Genomic DNA, 15,840 nt, shown 5'->3' on the forward strand with positions numbered 1-15,840 from the left:
AGTGCCAGTGACCTGCCTTGATGTAGAATTGCCATCTCTGTGGCATTGGCACACTCAAGCACCCTTCTCTTTCCTGCACAAGGTTTTAGCCTAGCAGAGATGAGGAAAAGGAGACATTCACCTTTTTTCCCTCCCTTCCTAACCTCTTCCCCTCCCATCATTTAGCACCTGGAACAAGAGAAACACGAATTGCGGCGGCGGTTTGAGAACAAGGAGGGAGAGTGGGAAGGAAGGGTGTCTGAACTGGAGAGCGACGTGAAGCAGCTGCAGGACGAGCTGGAGAAGCAGCAGGTCCACCTGCGCGAAGCTGACCGGGAGAAGACGCGCGCTGTCCAGGAACTCTCCGAGCAGAACCAAAGACTCCTGGACCAGCTCAGCAGGGTGAGTCAGCTGGGTGGCACAGCTGGGCACGGGACAGGGTCACAGCTCTGCTGTCATCCCCCTCTGGGGCAAAGGAGTGGGAAAGCTCCCACTTGTAGGGAAACAAACAGTTCTGCCTCTGGTCATGTTACACAGGTGCCCCGATAAGACATACTGCCTTTAAACTGATTTTACGCTTCTAAGGAGTGATGCATTTCTTTGTCAAAACAGTTGTGTTTCTGGGTTGAGTGGTCATTTACTGCACAGTTGTCTCCCTCAACTGTTTTTGTATCTAGAACTGATTTAGAAAATCTGTTTCTAATTTACTAATAGGCTGAACAAATGTAGCATGCAAGAAGAAGGCTAATCTGCAACAGTGGGGTGAAGGGCTTTTTTCAGGCCTCCCTTTTCTGAGATACATTAGCTGTAATGTTGTAGAATTGAACATACCATGTCATTCTCAGATGGTGTTGTCACTACAGATAACTTTGCCATGGTTATGTGTGTGAGAACCTACTGAAATTCCTTGGAATGCCATGTTTCATCAAAGAGCTTAACTTGCCTCTGAATGAAAGAGGATTTATAGTGAGGCTGCTACAAATCAGCCTAATTGACTGAATACTTGCAGCGTGAGTTTCTTTCTGACAGCAAAAGACTTAACAGTTTCTGGCTCCTTCCCCCAGAAGCTAACCTGTCTTCTGGAATTAAGAACCTTGATTTTTTTCCTCCCCACTGGACAGTTAGTAGAAACCATAATTTTAATGCTTGAGAACAGTTACTCCAGCAGACAAAAGCATTTGCTTGTTATCAGTTGCTTATTCCCAAAATAGCATAGAACAAAAACACACACACACAGACTCATGCTGAAGTGGCCCATCTCACACTGTAAGAACACCTCTCAGACTAGATTCTGTCAGAGCTGAGTCTCTGGGGCTGACACAGGGATTTTGCCTCTGGGAGGGTGGACACCCCAACCACAACACTAGGATCAGAGGACTCTGAAGAGGGCCAGATGTACCGGTCTTCACTCAAGCTGTGTATGCAGCTGTCCTGTGCCTCTGGAGGTGAGAAGAGCAAGTCTTGGGTATTAATGTACTGACACTTGAGGAAATCATTCCTCATTCCACTGCAGATTTTCTTGTCAAGGATTAAAAAAGTCAGTCCAATTTGTTTAACTGGCTTTAAAAAAAAAAACCAACAAGCAAAATATACTTAATCTTCCTTAGCTAAGGAATGTTGCTAAGTTTATCCATGTTTTTAAAGCAATGTGTCCCAAGTGAGCGACAGATCTTTCACCTTTTCTCTGAACAGAGCATATTCCATACAGACCATGGATGAGAGTTTCCATCCAAGATTGCACAAGCCCTGTATTGTGTCAGGTTTCTTATCCAGGACTAAGAACTTGGCTCCCATCAGATCTGGTGACTAAGTAATTTTCTGTGTATGTATGATTTCTGTCACTGCCTGGGGAATGTAAGGTTTGTTATGGTCCCAGCATAAGCATAAACTGTAAGAACAGACTAGAAGGTATGAGAGGCAAACCAGACAGCTTGTTTTGGGCTTGTAAACCACATGGGATTATCCTCACATGATACCTGTGCTACAGGAACCTCTCACAGCCAGATGCTCAGAGAGACACTCTACAAAGCTTTGTCAGAGGACCACCAAGTTAAGTCAACCATCATGTGGTGTCCAAGCATGGATTTTGTTCCCTTAACTCCCTATTAGTTCCAGAAATGGTCTTCATTGGCCCACTTCAGAACTGCCACATTCAAAAATGCTGAGTATTGGTGCTGCCCTTCCCATTCCAGCCCAGCCCTGTTCCCAGCTTGGAGGACAGTTTTTCTCCAATGCAGATAAGCTCTGATAGAGACAGAGCTGATGTTTACCAAGGCACGATTCAGTGCTTATTGACTTTGTCACCTGGCCAAAACTTGCCAGTAAGTCAGATACAGCAATGGGTATAGCAAGGGTGTAAACAGTCTTCCCACAGTCAGGAAAACCTGAACAAACTGAAAGAGAGTGGGGAACAATCTTGTCATTTTCAGGGCTTTAGCTGAGGCTTTTTAAAATTACAGCATTATATTAGCACTTGATTCCTGGCAGTTAATGTTCCATATATGCTGCTCTATAGTGTATTTGCAGTCTCATGTGTCTGGTCTCTTATTCTGAAGAGGTTACATATGTAATTCCCAAGGCAGTGGCACTGTCTAAACCCTGCACCCATGTAGTTCTGGCTCCTGTTACCACTTAGGCTTCCAGTTAATAAAAAGGACAAATAAGAGCTGTGTGGATGTGCTTGCCCACAGCCATACTGCCATAGGCTGGAGTCTCACCTGGGATCATGAACTGAGCACTGGGAGAGGAAAAGTCCTACAAAGAAGTGCTGTTACAGCTTCTGTGACCTTTCAGGTGTTGCTGGTGTCCTCCGTGTGTTCCTGGTTCTGCATTTATGTCACCATGGGTTGTTGGGGAGCAGAGGGTTATGAGAAGTCTGGGATAAAGTGATGACAGTCTTATTCAGAGCCTCAAGTCTGCCCCATCCAACACTCTATATCCTGCTTCACTCACAGGACACAAGGACAGGCTTCTCTCTGGTAGATACTGGCTCCTTAAATTTGAATTTCTACAGATTTTAGCAATTAACATCTCATGGCCCCATTTAGCAACACTTGATAATCTCTCTCCTGGAGAAGGTATCCCCTTGGCACTAGGCTCTGTGTGCCAAATGACAGTCAGCCTCAGGAGCTGACAGCCCACATGGTCCTGCTTGTTTCTTCTGGATTCCCTGGGCTTCAGCCTCTTTTACCTCAAAGCAGGGCAGCAGCCACCATCTCCTTCATCCTGCCCCTCCTCCTTCCTGCTGCTGCCATACTTTCAGCAACTAATTAGTCTTTAGGACGTTTTTTTAACCCTGCCTTCCCCAGAGATGAAAAGCCAACACATAAATTGTCTAAAGCATCTTTGGTGCAAATGCCAACCAGCCAAGCACACACACCCACACAAGGACAGCAAGGGGACCTGGAAAACTCTGTCTTGCAATTAAATGCCTGGGACTGAAAAAATCCATGGTCAGTTCTAGCAAAGACTGATAAGGAAAACTCAAGGATAGGAATTTTAAGTCTGTTCCAGTATCTAAAAATTAGCCTCTTGCCTCTGTCACCAAGAGGCTAAAATAAGGTCCTTAAAATGGTTTGAGGTCTTCCAATGAGGTGGTGATATAGGAGAATTTTAAATATCTAATAATAGTAAGTAGGCTATAAGGAACTTTGCCTTCTCTTGAAATACAGCCTTTGGTTCTCTCCTTTTAGCAGAACAAAGATACTGCCTGAGGTTAGAACAGCATTAAACCATGGGGAAAATTTGGTTGGCTGGACTGGGAGAACATAGTGAAAGACATGACTGAAATGCCAAAGAGCAAGTTTGAGACCTCCACAGTATTTTTTAATTTGCTACATGATGATTAAAATCCCTTCTGCACATTCCTTTGATTTCCCTCCCCCTGTATCAGCATAGCAAAGGGTGCAGGAGCTCTCAGCAGTGTGTCCACACCAAGCTAAATATCGAGTTTACCAAGGAGAAACTGTAGAGCTCCTCATGAGCAGTGTGCCAGGGTACAAACCACTCAGCAGAACTGCTCAGAGCTAAAGTATAGGAGTCAAAGAACAGTTCTGCTGAGAAAGTCAAGGCTTGGGAATTATTACATGTTCTGTTCCAGCTCCTTCAGTCTCTCCCATCTGTTTCAATTCCCCACTAGGATAAAAAAAGAAAAAGAAAAAAGAAAAAACCACAGTCCTATGCTTTCTGGTTTTTTATGGGGGAGTGTATATAGGGAAAGGTCTCCTCTTACGTGTGCCCACAGCAGGTAACACAGCAAGAGTCTTGTCCCCACCTTTGGGCTTCTAGGAGTTACTAATGCAAATAATAATAACAAGCATTCATCTTCCTATAATGAGACAACATATTACTACTTTGTCAGGAAGTGAATGAAAAAAGACTTCCACGCTGTTTCAGAGTGCCTTCACCAGATGGCTTTCCCACACATTTCCTGCTCCCCAGCTCTGGCTCCTGGAGCTGTTTGCTGCGTGTAGCTTGGGCGGGGCTCATCCTTCCCAGTTGAGCTGGGCTTCTTTTATGGTACATGGAGCCCAGGGGAGCGATTTCACAATGTCAGGCTCAGGTAGTTTTTGCAATGCAAATCTGTTTCCCGGGGCAGTGGAAGAGTGTCATCTTGCACTGCTGAAACAGCTCCTTGTGTTTAGAGAGGAGCATTGGGCTGCTGTGGCATCCCTCAGAGGGGCCCTCAATCACCAACTCCTTAGATTCACTCAGCATCTAGAGCCAGCATGCTGCTACAAAGAATGAGGTGTTTCAGTCAATCCCTCTGCTACAGCAAGAACAGGAGCAGCCAGCCCACAATTCTCCAAAGGAGGTATTATTTACTAACCACAAAACCCTCCTTTCAGTATTATTTCAGTTGAAGTTTTACACTTCATGCTCTGACATGCAGCATTTTAGAGAGCTGACAGGCACTGCCTGGCTTTGCTTTGAAAGAAACAGGTTTTTACTTAAGAACAAGGTGACCATAGTGTATTCTCCTTTCCAAATTACTTGTATTTTAAATACATCCTTTTATAGTCAAGAGCACATGAGGGAGGCAGGTCTGTTGTCAGTTATTTACTTGAAGAGATTTTTCTGAATGGTTGGTTGCTGGGTCTATCAGCATAGCAACAATGTTGGTTTTAAGAAATTCACATTATTCACTGAAAAAAAAAGCTACTGGAAGAAGTGTGCTGGGCAAGATGCACTGCTTTTACCATGACAGAGATTTGTAGCAATTACATGATGAATTATGTCTTTAATTCCTTATTTTATCTATACAGGTGCTTAATGCAAACCTCCTTAAGTTTCTTGTTTATTAAGTTGTCTCCAATAGCCCAGCAAGGTCTATTGGGAGCTCCATCCTTAGCACAGAGGCAAGTCAGGCTGAATTTAAATCCTGTTTCAAGGGGTTTATTTTTAACCAGACAAAGATCCTGAGTGAACCTGGGCTAAAGAAGAGTTGCTTTGACTATCCCTACTTTTCAAGGTGCAGATCAGCCGCTACACTGAATTCTTTTTCATAAAAACTCTCCAGGTTTTGCTCTTCAAAGTGTTTACTGGACCTATTCAGTGAGCAGCTTATTATAAGGAACTCTATACTGAACTCCTCAATCACAGAGTCCTGCATAGCAAATCTTCACCTGCATCACCACTGAGCAGTCTAAATTCAATGGAAGGGGAAATTGCAGGAGAAGAGGCAGCCCTGCATCCTGTTGAAGGAGATGATGTACCTGCTTGTCATGGCAGCTTTGGTGGGGCTGCTCATTCCTTGGGGGAAGGCAGACAGCCCTTGAGCACTGTTTTGTGCCTGGCATAAGGCTCACTTATGTCACACATGCTGTGGTGAGAGGAAACAGACACCAGCATCAGACAGAGCCAAACACTGATTCCAGAAAACCTCCCAGTAACCTCCTTCCCCAGCTCCCCACCCCTCTGGAGCATCAGCAGGTCCTCACGCCACATAGCCAGATCCCTGATCACCCAGGGAATACTAATGAGAAAGGCTCCTTCTCTCCAGTTGCTTCTCCTCTAGCAGAGAGCACTTGTTAATAATTCAGCTTCATGCCACATCAGGCCTGGAGTGCTGAGGCTTTCCATGCTAAAGCTGTAAATACAGGACGTGACTGCAGCTGTGTGTTCTCGCCTGCAGAGTCCTTCAGTGAAATGATTCAGTGCCCTAGAAGGTAATGGAGAAACACCTTGAGGTCACTGCTGAGTGGCACTTACCCACCATCCCTCTGGGAGAACAAGGAGAAAGGCTCAACCTTCTGCTGAGAGTCAGTCCAAGCCTGCAGCACTCATTAACCCCGTTTTAGGACACGCAGATCTTGTGGACCCAACAGGAACAGGGCCATCCAGACATCAAGGAATAAATACAGGAAATGCCAAAGAAGAAATTTCAGCAAATGTGATGGGGAGCACCCCTACAGAATTTGCTCAAGAATTTTGCACACACTCATTTCATGTAAGATTTTTTACCCTTGAGTCCTTTGGTTTTAAGTGCTGATGAGCACTTAGGGAATGAGCAGAAAGAGGATGGGCTGTTGTGATAGCACAAGGGGGAATGGGGACAAATTAAAAGAAGGGAAATTTAGGTTAAGTATTAGGAAGAAATTCTCTCCTGTGAAGGTGCTGAGACACTGGAGCAGGTTGCCCAGGGAGGTTGTGGCAGTCCCAGCCCAGGCAATGTTCAAAACCAGGTTGGAGGGGGCTTGGAACAGCCTGATCTAGTGGGAGGATTCCCTGCCCGTGGCAGGGGGAGTTGGGACTAGGTGGTCTGTAAGGTCCATTCCAATCCCTGAACATTTCATGCTTCTATTAAAGCTGTGCATGGAATAGAACAGGGGCTAATGAATAGCAAAGCCCTCCCTAGGAAAAGGATTAAACTACTATTAAAAAAAAAAAAAAAAAAAAAGAAAGAAAAAGTTACTGTTAAGGCAATGGAACTACACACATTGCTGTTCCTGGGCAAAAAAGGATGGCATCCCTGGGTCCCAGGGGCTGGGTGAGACCCTCATGCTCCTCTGGGGCAGTGGCGCATCCCCTCTATCCCCGGGGACCCCTCGCTGGTTGCTGGATGACAGCACGGCATGTCCCAGCTGGTGATGTTACCGTGGCAACCGAGTGTGATTTCTCTGCTTGTAATGCCACGACAGCCAGGGACACGCAGGGAGACGCACTTGTGACGTCCGAGGCGGGCGGGCGGTGGCCGCGGCCCGTCTGCCACCCCCGTGGGTTCGGCTCGCTGCCAGGACGTGTTCCCGCGTCGCCTCTGCATCCCCCGCGGGTCCCTCCCCACCTCTCCTCCTCTGCTCACGGCAGTTTCCCCCCCAACATCGCGCTGGAGCTGTACCAGCCCAAGGCAGCCTGTTTGCACCATCCACAATGAGCTCCCGAACCTGCTGGGGGACAGGTAAACATTTTATATCCTGGGTGGAAGGAGCCCCTTGCAAGCAGATCAGGAGTCCACACAGGGTGACCCTGCCAGGGCTTGGCACAGAGCATCTCCTGGGAGTCCAGCTTGGGACATCAGAGAAATGATTGTCTGCTCAAGCCACTGAGCCTCCAGGCTGTGTGCAGCTCATCTCTCACCATCAGGGACTTGAGGTGCCTGGATGGAGCAGCAAAGGCTGCCCTGGGAGACATCACAGAGCCACAGCTCCTGTCTCACCACCACCCCCTTTCACTGGGCAGCACATCTGCAGGAACGAGTGTCCAGAGCACTCTCTTGGACAAATACACATAGGTGTAAAGTCCCTGCTAGTGAGCCAGACACGCTTCTTCCCTGCATTTCAGCTAAGCCCAGCTCATAGCCCATCTTTTTCCTCCAGCAAGTGGTCCTAGAAGAGATTTCAAAAGTTCATGCAAGGCTTCTGTCTTGAGGCATCAGCAGCACTAATCTGTGAACGTCTGAAGGCCAGAATCCAACGTAAAACTGAAGCTGAACTTGTCCTGGAGTAAGAAGATAAAATTCTGAATGAGTCCTTTCCTTCCCTCTTGCACTGTACTAAAAATTTCGAGTGGCTATTCTGTTTACATCCAGGTTGTTTATTGGAATTGTTTTATTATGCAGTAGCTCAGAGGTAGGAACACATGGGCAGAAGAAATTTTTTCAAAATATTTCTGCTTATTCACACTTGGCTGTAAACACTTCCTCCAGGAGATTCTAGAAAGTAGGACACAGAAGGTGTTTGTATCCAGCCACTGCATTACTAGCTAGAACCAGGGACAAACATGATTGAAAGCTTTGCAAACAGCTATGTAAGAAAAAACCAATTAAAAACATTTGATCTTTAAAGACCCATTCTGGGTTATAAGGTTTGCACACCTTATAATGAAAGTCTTCAAATTCCTTCTTTTTTCAAGCAGGCTTGCTTTTTCTAAATGCAATTTAGTAGACAATAGCTCAAGAGGGAAGTCTCTTCTACACTGAGGGGGTTTTGCCAGCTGTATTGGGTGCTCTAATTACCCCTGAGATTAGAGGCCTCTTGCAAAACAGCCTAAAGCTTAACTAACATTTTGTTTAGAATGGCATTTAGCAGAACCTACTTTATTTTGAGCAGAGATACAGGATCAGCAAGACACTCTTGTTGATTTCTGGATGCCAAAATGCAATACAAAGCTGGCTTGTGCTTGGCAACACTACCCAGGGATGGGAAATGCCACCTCAGATGGAGAAACAACTGTATCCAGAGGCAAGGGTACAACAGGAAACAGCTGACAGATGAGGACATAAGTCAAGGGACCTGCATGTCAGAGCAACTGGAGTAAAAGGCTGCTCCTAAGCAGCCCAAGAGAGCATTTAATTTGGAGGAGATACAGGCTGGCCTCACAATCTTGGTAGTTATCCTTCTGCAGAGGCTCAGTTCTGTAGATTCCAATAGATTTCCATCATAGATGGGATCCCTGACAGTGTTTGAAGGGGACTGCTGAGGTCAGAAGTGTTGGGAACAATTCCATTAACTGTTCTTGCCCTCTCCTAACTATTCCTCCCTGGAAGGTTCTAATGTTGAAGCATGGAAGGAACATTTTTTGAAGGAAGGACTGCTTGCATAGTTTCAGCTGGGTTGTGACTCTACCAAGATTAGTACAGTCATGCAGATGTGTCATAGATGTAGAGCTTTCACAGAACAGTTACAAGACCTGCAGATGTTTGGGTAGCTAAAGCATCCTGCTCATTGGATTTGCCTTTAAATGGAATTCTTCAGTTCCTTTGCACTTCAGTGCACCAAGATAATGAAGTGTAACCTTGTGACTGCTTTGTTCTCTACATCCTTTAAAGTCTGTTCCTGAATCCACTTCCAGACTTGGCACAGCTTTGTAGTGACAGGGGTGCTCTTAAAAAGCTGTTCCATTTGGCAACTATTTAGCCTGAGCTGTTCCTGGTTACTTGTTGAACAAAGCACCATTGTACTTGATTGTCAACAAGCCCAGATCCAGGAGAATGGAATTCTACAATTCAGGTGTAGACCAGCAGATTTGTCACTCACACCAGGACTATTAGACAGGTACAAACCTTAAGACTTGCTGGAGGGAAGGGTCTGTATTTATGGAAGAGATCCATAGTCCCAATTGCTTTTTCAGGTGAAGTGTTTCAGGACAAAAACACCCACAAATTTCAAAAGAAGGGCACCTTTTGGAGAAGTACTTAAAGAGTTCTCCATTGTTTGTTTACTTGGTTAACAAGTGATTGGCATAGATTTTATTGGAACACCAGGAAACTGAGACACTGACTAGGCAGTAATTGTCAGTGTAAAACAATAAACAAAACCCTAGTGAATGAAAAATCTCTCCACTCAGGCAGAGTACACAAGAGTTTGAGCTTTTCTCTTGATCTTATAGAATGGGGATGAAATAGGGTGGAGCTTTTTGTTTGTTTTTAAGGTGTGGAATAGGAATTTGGTGCTCTATGCCTCACACTGACAACATAACTGGGTAAAGCTAGTGCTCAGACATTACTCCTTGACTGGGTATAAGCTTTATTCTTCATGTCCCTTACATAAACTGCAGTGTGTATGAATTGCAGGACAAGAATTAGACTGATATTAAAAAAAAACCAAACAGCTGTAAGTTTGGCTGAGTAGAGGAGATGGCCCAGAGACTCTACAAGGTCTCCATTAAAGGAAACTTTTGGGAGGTGGCCAAGTAGACTCCAGTCATGAAGGGCTGGCCAATTTTTGCACTGATACAAGAAGAGCTAGGCAGAGTTGAATCTGAGAGACTTTCTGAGGTTTCCCTTTTATGCAGGCAAGAGTTTGACTAACATCAGGTCATGTCTTCTTGCTATTTATGAATACTAAAGAATGAGGCAGAGAAACCTGACAGAATACTCACAAGGAATGAGTGATCTCAAAGGCTTTGGAACTGACTTGCATTTTAACTCTACATGGACATAAAGTAATGAAAGGGTGAAAACAAATGTAAACAGGGAATTATTCAAAATGCTTGAATAGACTCAGATTTTGTGGGAGTTGTACTTTTCAACAGATTTATGTTTGGAAGCCAAATGGGACAGCCTGGAATGACCATGTTTGCTCATGAGAGATCATTGGTAGAATGTAACAGTGTGATGTTTGTCTAAATAACATATATTGATCGGCTATGAAGTTGCACAGGGATTTGCCAACTCAAATTATTCCTGTAGGTTTGCCTCTATTCCAGAGATATTTATTTCCCTATGCTTTACTGGATGTTGTACTTCACTTTGTGCACAAATTCTCCCTAAATGTTGTGCCGCTTAGCCTTTATTTCCCTCTCCACCTTAGCACAAGGGATCAGCCTCTTAGTGAAGCATTAAGGGGAACAGCCAAATGCCTATGAAATTGATGATTTCATTAATGCCACCTCTTCCTGGGGCCTTCCTGTTCCTGAGGCACTGCTGCCATGGGCACAGGCCCTCACCCTGCAGAGCTGCAGACAAGGAGGGGTCTCCTAGGCTTGGGCTGCTTTCTCAGCAGAAGCTGCAATAAACCATTTCAGACATTATCCAATCCAGCAGCTCAGTTAATCTCTGCTTACCCAGATTAACTCTGGCATCACGAGACAGCCCATCAGCTGCAGGCTGGCTCTCAGCATCTCCCTCCTTTCAAAGGAGTTATTTGCATCAAACATTGAAAACTTGGGAAATTCCTTCTGTCTTCCCATCCTTCTTAATCCTCCATCAAGAGACACTCTCAGAGACTTAAGAAGGTCAAACTGGGGGAGAGGGAAGGAGACAGGCATCTTTCTCCCTCATTTCACATCACTGCCTCACTTCAGCACAGGAAGGGAAGATTTGTCCAGTGTGGGACAGCTCCAGATCACACACCTTTAATACTCCTGGTCCTAGACATGGGCCTCCTCCAACAATCTCTGACCCTGTTTACAGCCAGGGAACACCCTGCCAAGAAAACATTTTGCTGTGTGAAACCAACAGTGCAGAAGCCTTTCCAAGCATGAACTTGTTCAAATGAAGATATTAATTCTCTGGCTTCTTTTAATCTCCCTAAGCAGAGCTATAAGCCACCCCAGGTCAGGGAAAGTGGCAGAATTTACCAAAATGCCTGTCTAGACCCACATACCAAGTAGGCCGTGGTGCTAACCCTGCCCACAGCTCAGTGGGTGTGACACAAGCACCCAGAGCCAGGTGTCTGTGGTGCAGCTGGGGTCTCCCTGCAGCATGGAGGAATGAGCAGGCTGGCTGTAAAGCCACTGACAAAGCACACACACCTCCATGCCTGTGAGTACCTGTACACCACCATCTCTACTCCTCCCTCCCCTCACATCACTTGGCACCTGAGACCTTTGCATGAGGCACCTGTGAATATTTCAAGCACGTGGAGCTGGCAGTTTTCATTAAGCCTCTGAACTGAACTCAGACTGAAATGGCTTCTTTATAGTGTTTATCCTTGTGTATGCTCTGCTGATGCTACAGAGTGCAGGTGGCTGGACAGGGAACTCACAGCACTGTAAAAGCCTTGTCTGCCCCTCCCCATGATGCCTTGGAGTAGCTGCCTAGAACAGAAACTGGACAAGATGAAGAGAATAAGTAGTTATTAAAGGCCTTCAATAGATACACCTGGAGTAGTCAAAAGCCTCCCAGAGGCTATACTCAAGATGGAGGAGCTTTTCAGACAGAAATAAGTTTGGTCTGTTTGCATATCAGGGGTTAATCCTCCAATTACAGCTTCAGGTAATGAAGTCATTTACCCCCAGTTTGCTCCCCCCCAATTTACTTTTGTTTATACTTTTCAGGGCCTGAGGCTGTAGGGTATCCTTGAGTTTTAGGCCTAGAGGAATTGTTTTGTCTGACCAAAATGTGAAGACAGTAGTTAACACTTTATGTGGGATTTATGCACTTAGTTATGCACTAAGGCAATACAGGATTTGAAAAATATAAAGGCTAAAATCTTAATGCATCACCCACAGCACTGGATGAGGCCACCACAGGATAAAAGGAAAAACCAAGGCCAAGCTGCTGCTGCCTTAATTTCACAGGGATATTTTTTGCATGTGTACCAATCCTCCATATTCATGACAGAAGAGGTAGTACTTCAAAGGCACTCAAATAATCACTTCTTGGTGCATTCTACCAGCATCGTTAGGCAAATGTCCATAAATACCCTTCTCACATATCTTGTTTCACTCAGATTATCCTTGTCTCCTTGGCAACTGTCAGATGATGTATAATGCTAGCAGGGATTAGCCCCAATGAGCCTTATAACCCTCGTGTAAATTCTGACTCCGTGAGGGGACCTGGCCAAAACACTCCCTTCCTGGTAATGTGTAATTGTTGCCATAAACAATATTAAATCCTAGACCCTTTCAGCAAACCTGAGTAAGGGTGAAAACCAACAGAGAGCTTTTTAACTGGTAGTATTTGTCTTGTCCTCCAAACAAACAAGTTCGAGACATGGATATACTTGGTGTTTCACAGCTTGACACTTAAAGCTGTATTTCGAATCAGTACTTGAGAGAAGGCTTGTGCCGAAAACTTGGCTCTAATATCTTTATCTCCTTCGTCCCTTGTTGTCAGTGGGATCACACTGGGAAATTCCAAATCCCTGCAAGAGCTTAACAAAATTATGCTGGACTTTAAGCTATTAATTTCTGAAAACTACCCAGGGTTCAGATCATCACTTGATGTGCACATGCTGTCTGACTGGGTTGTACTGAGACTCCTGTCTCTGAGGAAGCAGCTCTGGGTTGTACCCTTGTGCCCCATTGCTCAGGCAGACATGACCAAAGCATCAGGTCAAAGAGTTTAAACACATGCTGCACTTGCATGAAGCTTGTCTCTACTCCACATGATATGTGGGTCTGCTGAGGAAGAAGTTGGTTGTCTCATGTGGCATCCTGGGCACCCAAAGCCAGTTTTTGCCATGTGTGGCACTGACATGAGACCTGTCTTCACATAGGAGATGCAGAGAGTCCAGCGCATGGAGCTGAGCAGCCCTGCATTACATACAAGTGTTACAGAGTTGAAGATCTAAGTGACAAAAGCCTACCTGTGCTGCAGTAGTGACCTGGTTAAACCACTTGTTCCTTCTTCAGTCCTCTCAGTTCTTTATAACTTTCCAAACTGGAGATATCTGCTCTAGCTCAACAGAACAAAAAATATCTTTAAGCAGAGCCAAGGGAAGTAGGCTGAAATCAGCACTAGGCTCAGGAACAAAACCAAATCCAGACATACTACAGCAGAAGTAACAGTATATCTGTAATTAAGCAAACAAATCTCTGGCACACCATTGTGTCTAAAAACAAATTAAACAGTGAGCCATGGCTGGTATCTCTTAGACTAATCAACTAGAGAGAGCTGAGAGAGGAGGGGAAGAAATGTCCCAGGAGGTGGATCACCAAACAGCCAAGCCAAGGGGTGATGGGGAAGCCAGTGTAAGCAAGGCAGAGACAGGCAGAAGAAAACCCAAGTCCTGGCACAGGCTGGTTAGCAGTGATGCAACCAGCAACCTGATTTGTTTGCATGCTTGTGTGGACCTGTTTGCTCCCCAGCCATCTGCCAGCTCCAGCACACACCTCACCACATGCAAGACTTGCAAGGAGGGGAAAAAGAGATCAGTGGCTTAAGGCAGGTGATTTTTAGCACAGATAGGATAAAAGCCCTCCTAACTCACTCACATGTCTATGTACTGGTAGAAGCTCTAAGCAGCACCATTTTAGACACTCCAGCACACAGCAGGTGCTCGGGAGATTTAGTACTGCTACCACTGGCTTGTGCACATAGAGAAATTCAGCTACAGCAGCAGGAGTAATAAAAACTGCTGAGAGCTGAATACCACAGTCTCCTCTGCTGCTGGTCACATTACTCTTGATTTCAGGCAGCAAGAGGAAGAGAAAGTTAATCATTTATGTACAGCAAAGCTAGGGAAGATCCCAGTTTAAAATCCTACTGTAGTAGCAGAAGAAATGGAGTACACCAGCCCACGATCAAGTACAGCAGAATCCACACACACTCAGGCAAGGCAGCCCTCTCTGCTGAAGATAAAGTGATAAATGAACATACCTGGAAAGCAACAAAGGTTGCCACAGGTAAGGTATAAGCATGTTCAAACAGGGCTTTGAAAATGAAGCACGTTCCCAGCAGTAACTTGTCAGGGAGTCTTTGAAGCTGAAGAACAGCCGCTGCTACACCACTTTTGTTGTGTTTTTCTTGTTTCACTTTACAGCTGGTCTCCTGCTCCCTTCTTTGGCCCTAGGTAGGGCACATGAACAGGGTACATGTCATTGGTACTGACTTCTGCTTAAAAGCACTGGAGCCAAAACTAACAATATTTTTCTTAAAGGGCAGCTGTAGGTCTTTATAAACTCTGCTCCTCCAGGACTAATTGCTGAGGGTGAACAGGGAGCTTTGGTGAAGGAGGGAAGCACGCTTCTTACCAGCCAAAGCCTCAGCTGTGAAACCTTCACAGGGAAAAGAGATCTTTTCTCAGCATCACACAGGCCAGGTTGCTAATTCTGTCTATGCAGTGTTTCCCAGTCTAAGACCTTGAGCAGTGCTTACAGGTGCTGGTTTGTAGGCAGCCCCATACCAGGGCTGTGGGTCAGTCCCAGACCTACCTGGTGCCTGCTCCAGCTCAGCCCAGGATTGCTGAGAGCTGGCTGTATCTGCATGGAGTCAGCTGTCAGAAGGCAACGGCCTCTGTGCCAAAAAAGTACAGCTTGAGTAACTCTTATCCCTCTAAGCAACATCTTAGACAGTGGGGGAAAGGGCTTTCAGTGGAATGACACCTGACCTGGATTTGCAAAACCTTGGCTACAGGTACGAGTCTGAGTCTAACATGCTTGTGCCAAACTGGCTGCCCACAGCCAAGCACAGCTTTTGTAACGCTTTCAGTGGACTCTTTCCCAGGCAGTTACTTTAAGAGAGCTGCTGGGATGTTGCTACAGCAGGTTTTTCTTCCCTAATAACGCTGCTCTTCTTTTCCATCAGAAAAATAGCTGAATACATGAAGGGTTGCTGATTGAGGCATCTTCCCCCATACAGGACCATGCATACTTTACCTTTAGTGATACTCAGATACACTGAAGCCTGAAACTCATACAGAGAGGGGCTCTTTCCAGTCCCTGATAATGATTCCCCTGCATGTGTATCATTTGGCAGAGTATAGTATATTTTATATGCCATCCCACGGCGTGTGCTGCACCCACCTCGTTTTTCAGCTACGTTTCCTCTCCACATCTTCTTGCTTTATTTTCTTATTTCCAAGCACAGCTTTTTGTAGGACTTAAAGTACCAAAATGCCAGCAAGTTTGCCAAAAGATGTTATTTAAATAAAACTCATGCAAGAGCTTTTTAAAAGCAAGATTGTAGGAGGACAAAGCTGCAAGGAGAGATCCATATTTCCAGACTATCCCCTCATCCAGACACTGGCCACAGCTACA

At 45.4% G+C, this 15,840-nt stretch overlaps 1 protein-coding gene across 1 annotated transcript in view; it reads left to right on the forward strand.

Moving 5' to 3' along the window:
• BICDL1 (BICD family like cargo adaptor 1) overlaps positions 1-15,840 on the forward strand; it is a 45,018-nt gene that overhangs the window by 4,732 nt on the left and 24,446 nt on the right. The window contains exon 2 of the mRNA XM_058851720.1: positions 166-381. Coding sequence (XP_058707703.1) covers positions 166-381 — 216 coding nt within the window. The remainder of the gene's footprint in view (positions 1-165; positions 382-15,840) is intronic.

This window comes from Poecile atricapillus, chromosome 16 (genome assembly GCF_030490865.1).
Source record: "Poecile atricapillus isolate bPoeAtr1 chromosome 16, bPoeAtr1.hap1, whole genome shotgun sequence".
Taxonomy (NCBI): domain Eukaryota; kingdom Metazoa; phylum Chordata; class Aves; order Passeriformes; family Paridae; genus Poecile; species Poecile atricapillus.